An 18,425-nucleotide genomic window follows, 5' to 3' on the forward strand; every position below is an offset into this window, starting at 1 on the left:
GGGGAAGATATTCAGTTTCAAATACAATTTTCAATTTTATTGCATCTTAACTCCATTTAATAATAATATTTTTTTTATTTCTAACCTACGACTCTCACTCCGAAGGGACTCAAACATTTCAACTTGTATCCATGACACAAATATCTAATTGGGTTTCATCCCCTCCCCCCCCCCCCCCCCGATGTTTTTAATTTAGTTGGGTTGTGTCTTGTTATTTCCCCCTGTGGCGCAATGGGTTAAACCGGGGCTCCTTTCAGGGAGCGGTCAACCCTTCTGTTTAAGGAGTTCCACTGGCTGCCATTCATTTACCGGACCCAGTTCAAGGTGCAGGTTCTTACCTACAAAGCCCTGAACAGTTTGGGACCTGCCTACCTGCGTGACCGCATCTCTGTATACGAACCCACACGATTTCTTCAATCATCTGGAGAGGCCCTGCTCACGATCCCACCTGCATCACAAGCGCGATTGGTGGGTACGAGAGAGAAGGCCTTTTTGGTGGTGGCCCCTCGACTCTGGATCTCACTCCCTAAGGACATCAGGCATGCCCCAACTTTGGCAGTCTTTAAGAGGAGCTTGAAGACGTGGTTGTTCCAGTGTGCCTTCCCAGATTAATGATCCCATAGCACTTTGTCCTCCAAAGCAATTTATATTGTTTTAGGTCTGCTTGTATGTTCCCACAAACCGCCCATCATTTTCGCTCCTCTTGATGCAGGTCAAAATCCCATTGGCTTTTTTTGCTGCCACATCCCATTGTTGGCTCATGCTTAACTTCCTGTCCACGAGGACTCCAAGATCTTTTTCACACGCACTGCTCTCGAGCCAGGCATTGTCCCTCATTCTGTATCTTTGCATTTCGTTTTTTCTGCCTAAGTGGAGTCTCTTGCATTTGTCCCCATTGAATTAAACAAGACTTTCAAACCAGGAACAGATTTCCCCACCCCCCTCAAATTTTGTAATTAACAATAGAGATCTATTTTTTTCTGCTTCCCTAGAAACCCTTACGTATTTTCTGAAGAGGAGGAGGATGAGGAGGATGGAGAAGTCGAAGAGGAGGTGGAAGAAGAGACCAAGGGAAAAAGGAAGAAGAACAAAGCCAAGCAGCTGAAGAAACCTCAGAAGAACAAGCCCTTGCTGGTGGACCTGGATCTCAGCCTGTCTGCCTACGCAAATGCCAAAAAGTAAGGAGCCAGAGGTGTTGGCTACGTCCTCCTGAGAGAAGGTTTTGGAGTAAAGTGTTGTGACTCAGTTTGACTCTGAGTCTGAAGCTGAGCCTTGTGGGTCTTGTGAGCCAGAGTTCCCTGATGAGGAGGATGATGGGTTACAGATTTCTGTTCACTCAGACAGGGTTAAAGGTGAGGCTGCAGAAGGGGAAACAGCAAGTCAGTTCTCAGGGGGAAAGAATGTCAGTGAGACTGATAACGGGAGTGAATTCCCACACAGCCAGGTGGAGAAGTCTTTGCCTTCCCAAGGTGATCCAGCCCAGCTGGTAAACCAAGATAAGGGATTAGAGAGCCTTGAAGATAATAAATTAATGAGCAGGCAAGATCGCCTGCAATTGAGGGTCCGGAGAAGTTCTCACTTAGCTAGTAAGCGAGAGGCCAAGTCAGCCAAGGGTTATTGCAATGCATTCATGATTGCCAAGGGTATTTAGCCTTCTGTCTGACAAACAGGAGTTGTCAGTTCAACGTGGCTCTTTCCATGCAAACTTCGATGGATCAACCTTGGCTTTCAGCAGCATGCTTCTGGCTTCCTGATTCTGGGATTTTGGGTCTTGTGTTCAACTGTTTTACCATGGAATCTTGTTTGACCATTGCTTAAAGGATTATGCTTCATGTTTTTGCCTTTGGATCTTTGCATTGAAGCCTGTGTTTTGCCTATGGAGCTATTGCATTTGCTTTACCTTGTTTTGACTTTTCCTTTTTCTCAATAAACTACAAAATCTACAGCTTTGGTGTGGTGGTGTTTAGAAGCTAGGTGAAAATGACCCTGAGTTGCAACATACAGCATCATAGGCCATTTTATTTGTCGTGTCAGGGCAACCAGTCAATTATATTACATTTCTAACAGACCAAAGCAAACAAACAGAAAAAATACAAAATTTGTGAGTTTGGTAGTTGATTAAATGTCCTTTGACCAGTATCTGGCCCCTTGGAGTGCCTCTGGTGTTGCTGCAAGAAGGTCCCCCATTGTGCATGTGGCAGGGCTCAGGTGGCATTGCAGCAGGTGGTCAGTGGTTGGCTCTTCTCCACACTCGCATGTCGTGGATTCCACTTTGTGGCCCCATTTCTGACAATTGGCTCTGCATCTCGTGGTGCCAGAGCGCAGTCTGTTCAGCGCCTTCCAAGTTGCCCAGTCTTCTGTGTGCCCAGGGGGGAGTCTCTCATTTGGTATCAGCCATTGGTTGAGGTTCTGGGTTTGAGCCTGCCACTTTTGGACTCTCGCTTGCTGAGGTGTTCCAGCGAGTGTCTCTGTAGATCTTAGAAAACTATGTCTAGATTTAAGTCGTTGACGTGCTGGCTGATACCCAAACGGGATGAGCTGGAGATGTCTCTGCCTTGGTCCTTTCACTATTGGTTGCTACTTCCTGGCGGATGTCAGGTGGCGCAATACCGGCTAAGCAGTGTAATTTCTCGAGTGATGTAGGGCACAGACACCCCGTGATAATGCGGCATGTCTCATTAAGAGCCACATCCACTGATTTAGCGTGGTGAGATGTGTTCCACACTGGGCATGCGTACTCAGCAGCAGAGTAGCACAGCGCAAGGGCAGATGTCTTCACTGTGTCTGGTTGTGATCCCCAGGTTGTGCCTGTCAGCTTTTATATGATATTGTTTCTAGCACCCACTTTTTGCTTGATGTTCAGGCAGTGCTTCTTGTAGGCGGTGCATCTTAGTAAAGTGCTTCTTGTAGGCTTAGTAAAGTGCTTCTTGTAGGCTTAGTAAAGTGCTTCTTGTAGGCTTAGTAAAGTGCTTCTTGTAGGCTTAGTAAAGTGCTTCTTGTAGGCTTAGTAAAGTGCTTCTTGTAGGCTGTGCATCTTAATAAATGGCTTGTCCCAGGCATGGGTAAACTTGGGCCCTCCTTCCAGGTGTTTTGGACTTCAGCTCCCACAATTCCTAACAGCCTACTGGCTGTTAGGAATTGTGGGAGTTGAAGTCCAAAACACCTGAAGGGAGGGCCCAAGTTTGCCCATAACTGCTATAAATCATTTGGAAATATAATATACAACTCCAAGGTACATGGCAAAATTTTAACATTCTGCCAAAACTCCCCAATTCATCAGGAGTCTTGTTAAAGTTTCTGCCAAAAGGACTAAGTGATAATTATGCTAACAGTAAGACCTTTCTATGTTTTTCTCAATGTTAACATTAATGTGGTGGTATTTTCCCTTAGGTATTATGATCACAAAAGATTTGCTGCCAGAAAAACCCAGAAAACAGTAGAAGCAGCTCAAAAGGTATGTGTATGTATGTATTTCAGTGGTTTTCTGGCCTTTCTTCCTTTAGAAGGGACTTCAAACCGCCACCTTGATAATCTTTCCTCTGTCTTGTGTGAAATTATCTTGAGTCTTCACCTCCTCCTGACATAGGCGTTCATCTTCAGGTAACGAAGCATTCATGGCTGGAATCACTAGGTGCTTGTGGGTTATTTCGGGCTATAGAGCCATGTTCTAGAGGCATTTCTCCTGACGTTTCGCCTGCATCTATGGCAAGCATCCTCAGAGGTTGTGAGGTCTGTTGGAAGTAGGAAAAATGGGTTTATATATCTGTGGAATGGAAAAAACCAGGCACAGATTAACACCTCCCAGCAACAGATTTTCCCAGGCTCAGGCAGGCCTTCAAATGCTAATGAAGGTGATCAGCTAAACATTCACACCTAACTGCAGCAGGGAAGAGCTCCTTGCCCCACCCCAGCTATTCCACAGATATATAAACCCATTTTTCCTACTTCCAACAGACCTCACACCTCTGAGGATGCTTGCCATAGATGCAGGCGAAACGTCAGGAGAAATGCCTCTAGAACATGGCTCTATAGCCCGAAAAAACCCACAAGAACCTAACGAAGCATTGTTTTCTGGATTTGACTTGAAAGAGCATTGTCTTTGATTAATGTAAACATGTTGTCGTGTTTCCCCCCCCCCCCCCCACAAAGTTCAACAGTTTATTATTGTCACACTTCTTACCAACAACTTTTAATGACAGTTCCTGAGTGTAGTTGTTTTCCAGGCCTCGATCTTCAGAATGGTGTCTCCAACCTTATTCACTCCCATTCATTCATCTTTCATGCAATTCCATTCAAACCATACATGATATATTTTCCATGACAAAGATTTGGTAACCGACGAACATGTAGGATTTTGGCATTCTTTATTTCACCCAAACAGGCCTTCAAATCAGCAGAGAAGAAGACCAAGCAAACCCTGAAGGAGGTTCAAACGGTGACCACCATTCAGAAGGCGCGGAAAGTATACTGGTGAGTCCCTCTGTGGAGATGGAAGTGGTGGTGGCTGCTGGGCCTTTTTGGTAAAACTCTGCTCATAATCGCTGTTAAGGTACAGAAAAGCCAGAATGTTTTAAGAAAAAACAAAGAATTTGGAAGATGTCTTGTCGAAGGCTTTCATGGCTGGAATCACTGGGTTGTTGTAGGTTTTTCGGGCTGTATGGCCATGCTCTAGAAGCCTTATCTCCTGACGTTTTGCCTGCATCTATGGCAGGCATCCTCAGAGGTTGTGAGGTCTGTTCCTAGCTCCAATAGACCTCACAACCCCTGAAGATGCTTGCCATAGCTGCAGGCGAAACATAAGGAGAGAATGTTTCTAGAGCATGGCCATATAGCCTGAAAAACCTACAATAACCCAATTTGGAAGATCTAGTTGTGCCATCCAAAGTCCATGGGCCCACACAATTCCCACCTTGCTTGAAGCATTTGATTGAAGAGACCCTGTTGTTACCCTAACAAGACTTAAATCTGGGTTGTTGTAGGTTTTTCCTGGCCATATGGCCATGGTCTAGAGGCATTCTCTGCTGAGATTTCTCCTGCATCTATGGCAAACATCCTCAGAGGTAGTGAGGTCTGTTGGAACTAGGAAAATGGGTTTATATATCTGTGGAATGACTAGGGTGGGACAAAGAACTCTTGTCTGTTGGAGTTCAGAGTGAATGTTTCAACTGACCACCTTGATTAGCATTTGATGGCCTGGCAGTGCCTGGGGCAATCTTTTGTTGAGAGGTGATTACATGTCCTTGATTGTTTCCTCTCTGTTGTTTTGCTATTGTACTTTTTAGTTTTTTAATACTGATAGCCAGATTCTGTTCATTTTCATGGTTTCCTCCTTTCTGTTGAAATTGTCCACATGCTTGTGGATTTCAATGGCTTCTCTGTGTAGCCTGACATGGTGGTTGTGAGAGTGGTCCAGCATTTCTGTGTTCTCAAATAATATGCTGTGTCCAGGTTGGTTCATCAGGTGCTCTGCTATGGCTGACTTCTCTGGTTGAAGTTGTCTGCAGTGACTTTCATGTTCCTTGATTCGTGTCAGACTACACAGAGAAGCCATTGAAATCTACAAGCATGTGGACAATTTCAACAGAAAGGAGGAAACCATGAAAATGAACAAAATCTGGCTACCAGTATTAAAAAAAACTCTAAAATTGCAACAGCAAAACAACAGAGAGGAAACAAACAAGGACATCTAATCACCTCTCAACAAAAGTCCAGGCGCTGTCAGGCCATTGTATGCTAATCAAGGTGGTCAGTTGAAACATTCACACCTGGCTCCAACAGACTAGAGTCCTTTGCCCCACCCTGGTCATTCCACAGATATATAAACCCTTTTTCCTAGGTCCAACAAACCTCACTACCTCTGAGGATGCTTGCCATAGATGCAGGCGAAACGTCAGCAGAGAATGCCTCTAGAACAGGGGTCCTCAAACTAAGGCCTGGGGGCCGGATACGGCCCTCGAAGGTCATTTACCCAGCCCTTGCTCAGGGTCAACCTAAGTCTGAAATGACTTCAGAGGTTGTGAAGTCTATTGGAGCTAGGAACGTCAGGAGAGAATGCCTCTAGACCATGGCCATATAGCCCAAAAAACCTACAATAACGCAGTGAGTCTGGCCATGAAAGCCTTCGACAAGACTTAAATCAATTAACTTTACCTATCAATTGACTTAAGATAGGAGAAAGTGAAGTTAGAAGAAGGAATTCCATGAAATCTTTAGGGAGGCCAGCAAAATGCCTTTTTGAGCTTATGTCAGTAGCTTTCATTCCTTTTTCTTGTGCCTTGATATCATCTGGCAGGTTTGAGAAATTCCTGTGGTTCATTAGCTCTGAAAATTACCTTGTCATCGCTGGGAGAGACCAACAACAAAACGAGATGATTGTCAAGAGATACCTGCGGCCAGGTGAGCCTGGGAGATCTCCTCCATTAATTAATCCAGAAAAAATAGGTCCCAGTCTCTTGTGTATCTTAGAACCACCAACATCGCCTAAAAACATGCATGCGATTGAGCCAACCTGAGTGTTGTGACTCAGCTGGAACCACAGAGTGTCTCTGATGAGGATGATGGGACTCAGGTTCACAGTCTGGTTCAAAATGAAGAAGTGCAGTTTCCCACAGCAAGGAATGAGAGTGTTGATACTGAAACTAGCCAGGTGCAGATTGACTCAGAGAAGGAGGACAGTTCTCAGCCTGATAATGAGCAAGCAGGGAAACAGGCTGACACTAATGAGCAGACTGACCTTAACGAAATGGGAGCCTTCGATCGGGCGGACCGTTTGGAATTCAGAGTTCGAAGGAGTGTGAGAATAGCTAACAAGAAGGAGGCCAGAGGCCAAAGAAATGCCTTCATGTTTTGCAAAGGTTAATAAGCAGTGTGTTTGGGACCAAACCTTTGTCAAAGCAACTTTTTGTTTAACCAAGAAGCTTGCCTTTGCTTGTCTGGATTATGTTGGTGTTCTAGTGTTCATATTTTCAGGACTTTGTCATGTTCTCTTGGGATTTTGCTTTGCTGGTGCCTTTTTGGATTAAGCTTCAAAGTGCTATTTTGTATTGATCTTTTGGAACATTTACCTTTGCTTTTAAGAACTTTTTATCTTTTATTTTTAATAAACTATAAGACTTCTGGCTGTGTGCAGTTTGGTGTTTTCAGCAAGGTGAATCTACTCTGAGGTGCAACACTGAGCTCATCTTTTGGATCTAGGATGCCAAATTTCTATCAAATTTCTGTTTTTGTGACCCTCAGTTTTGCAGGCTAATCGCTCTTGTCCTCTCTTTGTGTTGCTTCTTCTGTGCAAGGTGACATCTATGTTCACGCTGACCTCCACGGAGCAACCAGTTGTGTCATCAAGAACCCAACAGGTAATACTTTCGGGGAAGTGAATATAAAACGGGGCCCTCAAATGTACTTTCACTGCCGTTCCTAACTCTTGGCCATGCTGGCGAGGGTTAATTAGAGCCATGATGTCTGGAGAGCTGCATTATTTTCAGATCCTGCTTTCAGGAATGAATGACCAGTCTCTTTTGAGACAACCTTTCTCAATAGCCTTGGGTTTGCTGCCAAGTGACCCCCACCTGTCCCTGCGTTTCAGGAGACCTGATCCCCCCGCGGACGCTCACGGAGGCAGGTGCCATGGCCCTCTGCTACAGCGCTGCCTGGGACGCCCGGGTCATCACCAGCGCCTGGTGGGTGCACCACCATCAGGTAAGGGGTTTCTCAGAAAGAGGTGCAAAATACCCACTTGGATGGATGAGAAATGGGGAGTGGGAGCTGAGTATTTTGGGGGTGGAGCACAGTGCAGGGGGCATCTGGGCCCAGCTCAAAAGGTAAACAGCTGCTCCTATAACTGATATATTATTATTGTTCTTGTTGTTGTTATCATCATTATACTGTGTGACAAAATTTGAAAAATGTTCTCTTCCTGGTTTGAAAGTGTTATTATTCCCTGTTTAATTGTGCAGTCCTTACTTTGAAAGTAGTTGCTTTGTTGTTGTTCATTCGTTCAGTCGTCTCCGACTCTTCGTGACCTCCTGGACCAGCCCACGCCAGAGCTCCCTGTCGGCCGTCACCACCCCCAGCTCCTTCAAGGTCAGTCCAGTCCCTTCAAGGATGCCATCCATCCATCTTGCCCTTGGTCGGCCCCTCTTCCTTTTGCCTTCCACTTTCCCCAGCATCATTGTCTTCTCCAGGCTTTCCTGTCTCCTCATGATGTGGCCAAAGGACTTCAACTTTGTCTCTAGTCTCCTTCCCTCCTCCAGGAACTTTGTTTTTGTGGCTGCCACAAGCTAGGTTGAATGAGTTGAGACTCAGTGAGATGTTCATTGGAAAACAAGCAATGTTTAAAAGCAATGCTTTTGGGTTTGGAAAGATTAGCCATTTACAAGAAACATTGCCCTTGGGATGCCTAACTGTATTTACTCAGTCTTCGAGGAGGCTCTTTCTGTTTCCCCTTACTGGCAAACTTACTGGCAGCACATGGGGTGCAGACCCAAAATTAGTAAGAGCATTAGCCCTGGCCTTGTCTGACTCAACTGCCAAGTATGCCTGCCCTGTTTGGCATAGGTCTGTCCATGCAAAGCAGGTGAACACAACAATGAATGCAACATGCAGAATAATCACAGGAGATCTTAAACCTACACCTGTTGATAAACTCTACAAGCTAGCTGCCATTGATGTGTGACGGGAAGTTGCTGCTAAACGTGAGAGAAATAAGGTTGAACCCTGTGAAAGCCACCCACTACATGGCTACCAGCTTCCTCCCAGTAGACTCAAATCAAGGAAAAGCTTTATGAGAACGACCATTCCTCTTGGCGTCCCCTCAGCAACAGCAAGGGTCCACCCCTGGGCAGCTAGACCAGGAAATCCCAAGTGGATGGCTTCTCATGAGGGAGGGTCTTCCTCCAGGGGCAAACCAAGCATGGCCAACTTGGAAGTCCCTGAACAGACTCATAAGCGGAGTGGGCAGATCAAAAGACAACCTGGCAAAATGGCACTACCTAAAAGAATCCCACACCTTGTGTGACTGTGGAGCAGAACAGACAACTCCGCATCTGTATGTTTGTCCACTGTGCCCTGCCTCATGTACAGAGGAAGAATTGTTGGAGGCTACAGACAATGCTGTTGCTGTTGCCCATTTTTGGTCAAAAGATATTTAGCCACCTGCGCCCCTTCTATTTTTATCAGTTTTATATTAATTAATGCAATGCTTTTGATACGGAATAAAAATCTCCACCAAGCCCCCGGTGGCGCAATGGGTTAAACCAGGGAACCTCAAACTTTGTAAACAGAGGACCAGGTCACAGTCTCTCAAACTGTTGGGGGGCCGGATTATAATTTGAAAAGAAAATGAATAAATTCCTTTGCACACTGCACATATCTTATTTGTAGTGGAAAAGACACTTAAAAAACAATACAATAATTAAAATGAAAAATAATTTTAACAAATGTAAACTTATTAATATTTCTTTTTTTTTCATCCTGAGTGTTTATTTTATTCATAAAACTCAGATAAAATGTGTGTGTGCTGTCTATTTATCATGGAAATAAGAGATAAACAACAGCCTGCCATGGTAGCTTTTTGCTTATCATCATCACCTGGTATATTAGTAAAATTCAAAGAATTTGTTCTGACATAATGTTACATAAGCTACCCAGAATGTCCATAATTTATGTTTCATCAGTGAACTCTTTGGCGTTTCAGAACAAACTGCAAATTATCTGTAATTATTATAAGGACTACATGTTCCCAAAACAATATTTGAATTTGGTATTCATTATGGACATAGCTAACTTTTCTAAAATAGATGTCAAGAAACATTTCAATACTATATATGAGAACTAATCCATACAAAACAAGGGTGCCATGAGATTGGGAGCAAGCAGTTGCGGCCCCCAGAACTGCCATCATAATTCAAGTTGGGAGTGGATACCTATGGCTTTCAGATGTCTTTGGTCTATAACACCCCTGAGCCCTCACTTGTAGCCAATTGTAAGGACTTATAGAAGTTGTAACTTATTAATATTTCAATGGGAAGTGTGGGCCTGCTTTTGACTGATGAGATAGGATTATTGTTGTTGTTGTGTACTTTCAAGTCATTTTCCATTTAGGTTGGCCCTGAGCGAGGGCCAGATAAATGACCTTGGAGGGCCGTATTCGGCCCTTGGGCCATAGTTTGAGGACCCCTGGGTTAAACCCTTGTACTGGCAGGACTGAAGACCAACAGGACAGAGGTTCAAATCCGGGGAGAGCGCTCCAGCTCCCCATGCAGGGACATGAGAGAAGCCTCCCACAAGGATGATAAAACATCAAAACATCTGGCCGTCCCCTGGGCAACGTCCTTGCAAACGGCCAATTCTCTCACACCAGAAGCAACTAGCAGTTTCTCAAGTCACTCCTGACATGACAAAAAAAAAGCACATTGTAAACTTGCTTCTTTACCGTCCGATCGTAACATTGCGAACTAACTAACTGTTATCAGTACTAGTCCACACCTCCTGCATTCCAGAGTGACGGATGACGCTGTGTCCATTTGTTCTACACACTTGATTTATGATCTCTCTAGGAACGCCGTTCCCTTCATGGTTCAGTTAACTCCAAAGCAAGCTCCAGAGTCTGGGAACAGCCACCCAAAAGGCCATTTGCCCACCTTTTGGGAGTCATAAAGGGGGAGGGGGGCAGCCAAGGACTATGTGAACAACTTTGGGGACTCTCTCCTCCCTCTGCATTGAGGTGTTTATCTCTGAGAACCCATACAGACTGAGAGGGGATAAAGACACACTTCAAATAATAAGATAATAATTAATAAAACCTTGTGCAGGTGTCCAAAACAGCCCCCACTGGAGAATACCTGACAACTGGAAGCTTCATGATCCGAGGTAAGATATCTGACTTTTTCTGCCATTCTAATGGCAGGTGGGCTGGAGGGAAGGAAGGAATCACTTCGCCAATTTGGACCCATTTTTGATCCCAAACCAGCTTTGCCTCTTATTCAAATGACGGAGTGACCTTTTCTTGTTTTTTCTCCCCAGGAAAAAAGAATTTTCTCCCACCTTCCTATTTAATGATGGGCTTCAGCTTTCTCTTTAAGGTATGATGCCTTTCATGCATTGCATTGTTTTGAAGGTATTCAAAAATGCAGTCAGCCACCTATATGATCAATATGATTGCATTCGGGATCTCTGTGTTCTCCAGCTCGACTTTGCGGAGATTGCAGAGTTGCATTGGAAGATCTAGACCAGGCATGGGGCCAACTTTGGCCTTCCCTCCAGGTGTTTTGGACTTCAACTCCCACAATTCCTGGTTGACCTGTCTCCCGTGGAAACCCAAAGTGCTCCGTCTTCTCTTCCAGGTGGATGAGTCCTGTGTTTGGAGGCACAAAGGTGAGCGGAAGGTGAAAGTGCAAGACGAAGACATGGAGACGGTGACCAGCAGCGCCACTGAGCTGGCGGCAGAGGAAACCGAGCCTTTAGGTATACTTTCCATCACGCAGTGTCCTCCATCATCTGTTCACCCTTTCTACATATATGAGCATTCAAATATATCTAATATATGATCACAATGTCGAGTATTATAAGCATTTAGCTAGATACCTGATACATATTGTAGTATAGAGTTAATACAGAAAGCATGTTGGATGTAAACAATAGCACTTTTTCAGCTGGTTGGGAGTCAGCTGCATTAAAATCACTACTGACCGAGAGGTCATGAGTTCGAAGCTGGCCCAGGTTGGAGTGAACTTCTGGCCATTTGCTGTCGACTTTTGCAGTCCGAAAGACAGTTGCTTCTGTCAAGTAGGATATTTAGGTACCGCTTATGTGGGGAGGCTAATTTAACTAATTTACGCCGCCATAAAAAAAACTCTCAAGTCACTTCTAACACGACAAAAAAGAAAAGCACATCGTAAACTTGCTTCTTTACCGTCCGATCGTAACATAGTGAAGTAACTAACTGTTATCAGTACTAGTCCACACCTCCTGCATTCCAGAGTGACGTTTGACGCTGTGTCCATTTGTTCTACACACTTGATTTATGATCTCTCTAGGAATGCTGTTCCCTCCATGGTTCAGTTAACTCTTTCCACACAGGAATACATTACCCTCGGCACATAGCTACTGCATTTTAAACATACGTGCATGCTTTGAAATCTACATTATAAATTGTAAACAGCTTCAACAGTTCCTTCCTTGGAGGATTTTAAACAGAGGCTGGATGGCTATCTGTCGGGGGTGTTTTGATTGTGCTTTTCATGCCATCAGAAGAGGGTTGGTCTAGATGCCCCAATGCGGTCTCTTCCAACTCTTACTCTATGGTTTGAATCTCAAACTCTGTGCCAAATTTGCTTTCCCTTTTGCCGTCCCCAAGATGCTCCAGAGGGAGAGGAAAGCAGCAGCGAAGATGGTGAGAAGGGAGAGTCGCAGGAGAAACAGGAGAGTGAGCAGGATCCCCCAAAAACACACCAACGGGAAGGGGACCACGTGGCGGGATCCTCGGAGGAAGAGGATGCCGGGTCAGAGGAAGAGGGCGAAGGGGAGGAAGAGCCCGTCAAGGAGGCCTCAGAGGAGATCAGTTTCCCAGACACCACCATCGACCTCTCTCACCTCCACACACAGAGGTAAGTGAGTCTCGAGTCTCGGAGACCGTCAAGTCAGTGTTATAAGAAGGTAGGATCTGGCAGAAACAGACTACCACATGGGGATCATTGTTAGTATGTTCTGGCCCAACTTACCTGTCCGAACGCATCTCCTATGAACCAGCTAGGATGTTAAGATCATCTGGGGAGGCCCTGCTCTCTGTCCCGCCTGGGTCACAAGTACATTTGGCGGGGACGAGAGACAGGGCTTTCTCAGTGGTGGCCCCTCGACTGTGGAACACCCTTCCTACAGATATTAGATTGGCCCCCCTCCCTGTTGACATTTCGGAGGAAAGTGAAGACCTGGTTGCTTGAGCAGGCATTTGAATAGGCAGTGTAATGAACATAGGAATATGGAACAATTGGATGATGAGACTGGATCTTGATTTTAACTATGAGACGCTAATGAGATGTTTTATTGATTTATATTGACTATTATGCTACTGTTTTAATTGTTTTTATCTGTTTTGTGATGTTTTTGAGCATTGAATTTTGCTATTGTTAACCGCTCTGAGTTGCCCCAGGGCTGAGAAGAAGAGCGGTCTACAAATATAGTAAACAAACAAACAAACAAATAAATAAAATGAGGAATTTTTATGTCTTGGACTCCTTGCCTCTCCTTGCCAGAGATTTTGCTCCAAATGCTTTTGGGAGGAAAGGGAAGGTACTATACTTAGGCAGAAGAAGGAACATGCACAGATATAGGATGGGTTGGACCTGTGGCTTGAAATTGGTCCTTGTGAAATGGATCTAGGAGTTTTAGGAGACTACAAGCTGAGGATGAGTCTTGAAAACGGTGGGACTGATTGTCTCAGAGGCAAGCTTTAAAAATCAACCCAAACATATCAGAGTCCTTATCAGTCTTCAGCAGAGTTTTTACTGCATCGTTTGACCTTGTGCTGCTCATTGTTTATGAAAACACGTTGACTCAGTTTTCATCCAAACTCACAGTGGAGGCTTTTAATCTTGACACACTGCTTTGTGTGCAGCTACATAAAGTGTTCCCTCACTACTTCGCGGTTCACTTTTCACGGACTTAGGTACCGTGTATGTGGGGAGGCTAATTTAACTAATTGACGATGCCATAAACTTTGTGGTTCACTTTCCACAGACTTAGGTATTGTGTATGCGGGGAGGCTAATTTAACTGATTTACGATGCCATAAAAATCTCCAGCAAGCATGCAAAGAATGAGGACGTACTTCATCAGTGTCACAAACGGGCGGTGAAGCGACAGCTCCCCTGGTGGTCAGAATACCCTCATGAAAAAGCTGGAATGTTAAATAGCCTCTGAGTGTCTGTCTATATGTCTGTCTAGGGAAGTCATGCTCCCCATGCTCTATTCTGCCTTGGTTAGACCACACCTGGAATATTGTGTCCAATTCTGGGCACCACAATTCAAGAGAGATATTGACAAGCTGGAATGTGTCCAGAGGAGGGCGACTAAAATGATCAAGGGTCTGGAGAACAAGCCCTATGAGGAGCGGCTTAAGGAGCTGGGCATGTTTAGCCTGAAGAAGAGAAGGCTGAGAGGGGATATGATAGCCATGTATAAATATGTGAGAGGAAGCCACAGGGAGGAGGAGGGAGCAAGCTCTTTTTCTGCATCCCTGGAGACTAGGACGCAATGGAACAATGGCTTCAAACTACAAGAGAGGAGATTCCACCTGAACATGAGGAAGAACTTCCTGACTGTGAGAGCCGTTCAGCAGTGGAACTCTCTGCCCCGGAGTGTGGTGGAGGCTCCTTCTTTGGAAGCTTTTAAGCAGAGGCTGGATGGTCATCTGTCAGGGGTGATTTGAATGCAATATTCCTGCTTCTTGGCAGAATGGGGTTGGACTGGATGGCCCAGGAGGTCTCTTCCAACTCTTTGATTCTGTGATTCTGTGCACAGGGTAAATTCTGAATGGTGATGGGTTTCTTCAGTCCAGGATCTTGATGTTTCTTTTGTTTTTGCACAGATCCCGGCTCCAGTCCGCTTCCAAAGAGGATGCGTCGAGCCTGGTAAGCTTTTTCCTGGGATCCCCAGAAGGAAGCAATGCGGTACCAGCCTGGTTTCACCTTCTCTTCTTTTTTGCTTTTGCAGAACGAAAACAAGACCCAGGCAGGCCGCAAACACCTCTCAGCCAAGCAGAGGAGGTGTGTATTTGCATTGGGCTCCATTGTGTCTTAGGCCTGGGCCAACTTGGGCCCTCCTTCCAGGAATTGTGGGAGTTGAAGTCCAAAACACCTGGAAGGAGGGCCCGAGTTGGCCCATGCTTGGCTTAAGCCAACTCGGAGTGTGTGTGTCTTTATATGTCTCTCCATTATCCTGAAAACAATCCAAAGCTTGGAATTGTGTGCTTTTCCTCAGAGAAATGAAGAAGAAGAAGCAGCCGAGCGATGCAGTGGAGCCAGAGACGCCGAAGGAGAAGGACGAAGAGGACGAGACCCCGCTCCCCCTGCCTCTGTCCTCCAGCGACACCAGGAATGGGGGCAACCAGCCACCTGTGAAGAGGGGGCAGAAGGTGGGCACAGCTGGGAGAGGAAGCAAGAGGTCCATAGGAAACATCCCTGGTCTGGTTTGGCTCAAGTTTCCAGGGGGTTTGGTGCATCTTTTCCATTCTTAGTCTCATCAAAGGAATGTACAAGCAAAGCCCTCCAGACAGATGGCCATCTAGACTCTGTTTAAAAACCTCTGGAGAACGAGAACCCAGCAGATCTGCAGGTAGCAGCCCATGAGGTGTCTTCCAACTCTATGATTCTATGATCCAGTCCAACCCCATTCTGCCAAGAAGCAGGAAAATTGCATTAAAATCACCCTCAACAGATGGCCGTCCAGCCTCTGTTTAAAAGCTTCCAAAGAAGGAGCCCCCACCATACTCCGGGGCAGAGAGTTCCACTGCTGAACGGCTCTCACGGTCATGAGAACTCTCATGAATTCAAAGTCAGCCCGAGTCAGAGTGAGCTTCCAAACAAAATTGTGTAGCTTGTTGTCAAACTTTGCAACCTGAAAGACGGTTGCATCTGTCAAGTAGGAAAATTAGGTACCGCTTATATGGGGAGGCTAATTTAACTGATTTATGAGGCCATAAAAATCTGCAGGAAGTATGCAAAAAATGAGGAAGTACTTCATCAGTGTCACAAATGGACAGTGAAGCGACAGCTCCCCTAGTGACCAGAAGCTGGAATGAGGTTGGACTAGATGGCCTCTGGGGGTCCCCTTCCAGTGTCGTAGCTGTCTTCTTCTACTTCTTTATCAATCTGTATAGCGTTCCCACTCTTCTTGAAATTTTTGTGTGTGTTCATTTGTTACAAAGCCAAAGTTGGGTGGTTGTTGTGTTTTTGAGCTATATGTCCATGTTGTAGAGGCATTCTCTCCTGACATTTCACCTGCATCTATGGCAAGCATCCTCAGAGGTTGTGAGGTTTGTGGAACTAGGAAAATTGGGTTTATATATCTGTGGAATGACCAGGGTGGGACAAAGAACTCTTGTCTGTTGGAGCTAGGTGTGAATGTTTCAACTGACCACCTTAATTAGCATTTGATGGCCTGGCAGTGCCTGGGGGAATCTTTTGTTGAGAGGTGATTGGATGTGCCTGATTGTTTACTTTCTCTTATTTTGCTGTTGTAATTTTAGAGTTTTTTTTAATACTCGTAGTCAGATTATGTTCTTTTTCATGGTTTCATCCTTTCTGTTGAAATTGTCCATATGCTTGTGTATTTCAATGGCTTCTCTGTGTAGTCTGACACGGTAGTTGTGAGACTGGTCCAGCATTTCTGTGTTTGTTGATTTCAGCCATTTCAAAAACTTGTATGATCTATCCAAAGCATCTCAAAAAATGGTCAGAAGCAGCCCTTTCTCCAACCTATTTCTTCCGTTGGTCCGATACGGCCATTCATCCTCAACCGGTGGAGGCGAGGAGTTCATTTTCCTTCCCCGTCCTCTCTTTCCCGCAGAGCAAGCTGAAGAAAATCAAGGAGAAGTACAAGGACCAGGACGAGGAGGAACGCGAGCTCATCATGAAGCTGCTGGGCGTAAGGCTCTTTCCCCCTTGAACCAGGCCTCATCCAACTTTGCAAGCCAAGCTGGGATGGGAGCCCATCAGCAGGGGACTTGAGGGTCCCCAAGTAAGGCTTGAAAGCCCAGCAAAGGGCTACGGCAACATTGCGCAAGACAAACCTGGCCTCTTGACTCCTTGGAAGCCAGTCTCCTGCATTCCTTGCTTCTGGTTGGGTGGGATCCCAACCAGAATGGCTTGGGACCATTTTGCTGGTCAATTGAAGGATGACCCAGACTCTTCTGATTTCTTCTGCCTCCAGTCTGCAGGGTCGACCAAGGAGGAAAAACCCAAGAGAGCCAAAAAGGGGAAGGGGAACCAAGAGCCTGCAAAGAAGCAGCCCCAGAAGCCCCGAGGGGGAAAGAGGCCTGAGCAGGGGGTCAGGATAGAAGAGTTGACCCCAGAGATGGAGGCCGTTGCCTTGGAAGACCCTCCAGATGAGAAGGTAAGACACCAGACAGAGGGGGGAGTGTCTAGGCCAGGCCTGGCCAACTTGGGCCCTCCAGGTGTTTTGGACCAACTCCCACCAGCTGGTAGGCTATTAGGAATGGTGGGAGTTTGAGTCCAAAACACCTGGAGGGCCCAAGTTGGCCCAGGCTTGGTCTAGTAGGATTTGGGCCCCATCTTTCCTCCTCCATGGTCCTCTTGGAGTTAGCCCAGGCTTGGTCTAGTAGGATTTGGGCCCCTATCTTTCCTCCTGCATGGTCCTCTTGGAGATGTTCTTCAACCCTCTGAGATGTTCTCCAAAAGGAAGCCTTGGCCCATTGACAAGGGGCTTCCCATATTTATGCAAGACCAACTTGGAGAGCTGTAGAGCTCTTACCCAGAGGCAGGCAGGGAGGCTTTCATTGAATCCTAGTGTCGAAGAGTCAGAATCTTTGCTCTCCTGATCTCAGTCCATTTGTTTATGTCTCTGGAGCAGCAGGAGGCAAGCTGGCTCCATCTTCTACACGGCATCCCTTCGGATATTTAAACATGGTTGTCAAGTCACCTTGCCAACAGATATAGGATGAGAAACACCTGGCTTGAAAACAGTTCATGGGAAAGGGATCTAGGAGTCTTCGTTCGATCCCAAATTGAGCCAGAAGTGTGATGTGGCAGCTAAAAAAGGCCAATGCGATTCTAGTCTGCATCAATAGGAGTCTAGTGTTTCCTTCCAGCTCTCAGGTTGTCAAAGCTGAGCTGAAGGGAGTCTCACAAGCCTGACCTTTTTCTTTCCTTCTGCTGATGATTCTGTCATAAATTAACTAGGTATTTTTAATTACAAAAATGTGAGTCAAGCACTGAAAGGGTTAAATGAGTGCAGTCACTCAGCAAACGCAGCAGTTCTATATGAGCAGGTGTGTACTGTAGTTTAGTAGCCCTTAGTCTGTGAGAGAAGGCCTTACAATGTGAGATAGGCCTTTGTCTGTGAGAGAAGGCCTCATAGTGTGAGGTAGGCCTTTGTGAGAGAAGGCCTCACAGTGTGAGGTAGGCCTCAGTCTTCGAGAGAATGCCTCACAGTGTGAGGTAGGCCTTAGTCTGTGAGAGAAGGTCTCACAGTGTGAGGTATTTATTTATTTTATTTATTTACTGCATTTTTATACCGCTCTTCTCATGCCTCAAGGCGACTATTGTTCACAACAAGAATAAAATACATAAAACATGATAAAAACAGTGAAAACAGTTTAAGAATAACAATTATAACAATCAATAAATAGGCCTCAGTCTATGAGATAAGGCCTCACAGTGTGAGGTAGGCCTCAACCTGTGAGAGAAGGCCTCA

At 45.6% G+C, this 18,425-nt stretch overlaps 1 protein-coding gene across 1 annotated transcript in view; it reads left to right on the forward strand.

Moving 5' to 3' along the window:
• The window catches only part of NEMF (nuclear export mediator factor), a 48,498-nt gene that overhangs the window by 21,452 nt on the left and 8,621 nt on the right, over nucleotides 1-18,425 (forward strand). The window contains exons 14-28 of the mRNA XM_067463144.1: nucleotides 993-1,178; nucleotides 3,391-3,454; nucleotides 4,382-4,470; nucleotides 6,293-6,396; nucleotides 7,290-7,352; nucleotides 7,583-7,695; nucleotides 10,809-10,866; nucleotides 11,020-11,078; nucleotides 11,340-11,460; nucleotides 12,353-12,602; nucleotides 14,581-14,623; nucleotides 14,706-14,758; nucleotides 14,973-15,126; nucleotides 16,560-16,637; nucleotides 16,923-17,105. Coding sequence (XP_067319245.1) covers nucleotides 993-1,178; nucleotides 3,391-3,454; nucleotides 4,382-4,470; nucleotides 6,293-6,396; nucleotides 7,290-7,352; nucleotides 7,583-7,695; nucleotides 10,809-10,866; nucleotides 11,020-11,078; nucleotides 11,340-11,460; nucleotides 12,353-12,602; nucleotides 14,581-14,623; nucleotides 14,706-14,758; nucleotides 14,973-15,126; nucleotides 16,560-16,637; nucleotides 16,923-17,105 — 1,618 coding nt within the window. The remainder of the gene's footprint in view (nucleotides 1-992; nucleotides 1,179-3,390; nucleotides 3,455-4,381; nucleotides 4,471-6,292; nucleotides 6,397-7,289; nucleotides 7,353-7,582; nucleotides 7,696-10,808; nucleotides 10,867-11,019; nucleotides 11,079-11,339; nucleotides 11,461-12,352; nucleotides 12,603-14,580; nucleotides 14,624-14,705; nucleotides 14,759-14,972; nucleotides 15,127-16,559; nucleotides 16,638-16,922; nucleotides 17,106-18,425) is intronic.

The sequence above is a fragment of the Anolis sagrei genome, chromosome 1 (genome assembly GCF_037176765.1).
Source record: "Anolis sagrei isolate rAnoSag1 chromosome 1, rAnoSag1.mat, whole genome shotgun sequence".
NCBI lineage: Eukaryota > Metazoa > Chordata > Lepidosauria > Squamata > Dactyloidae > Anolis > Anolis sagrei.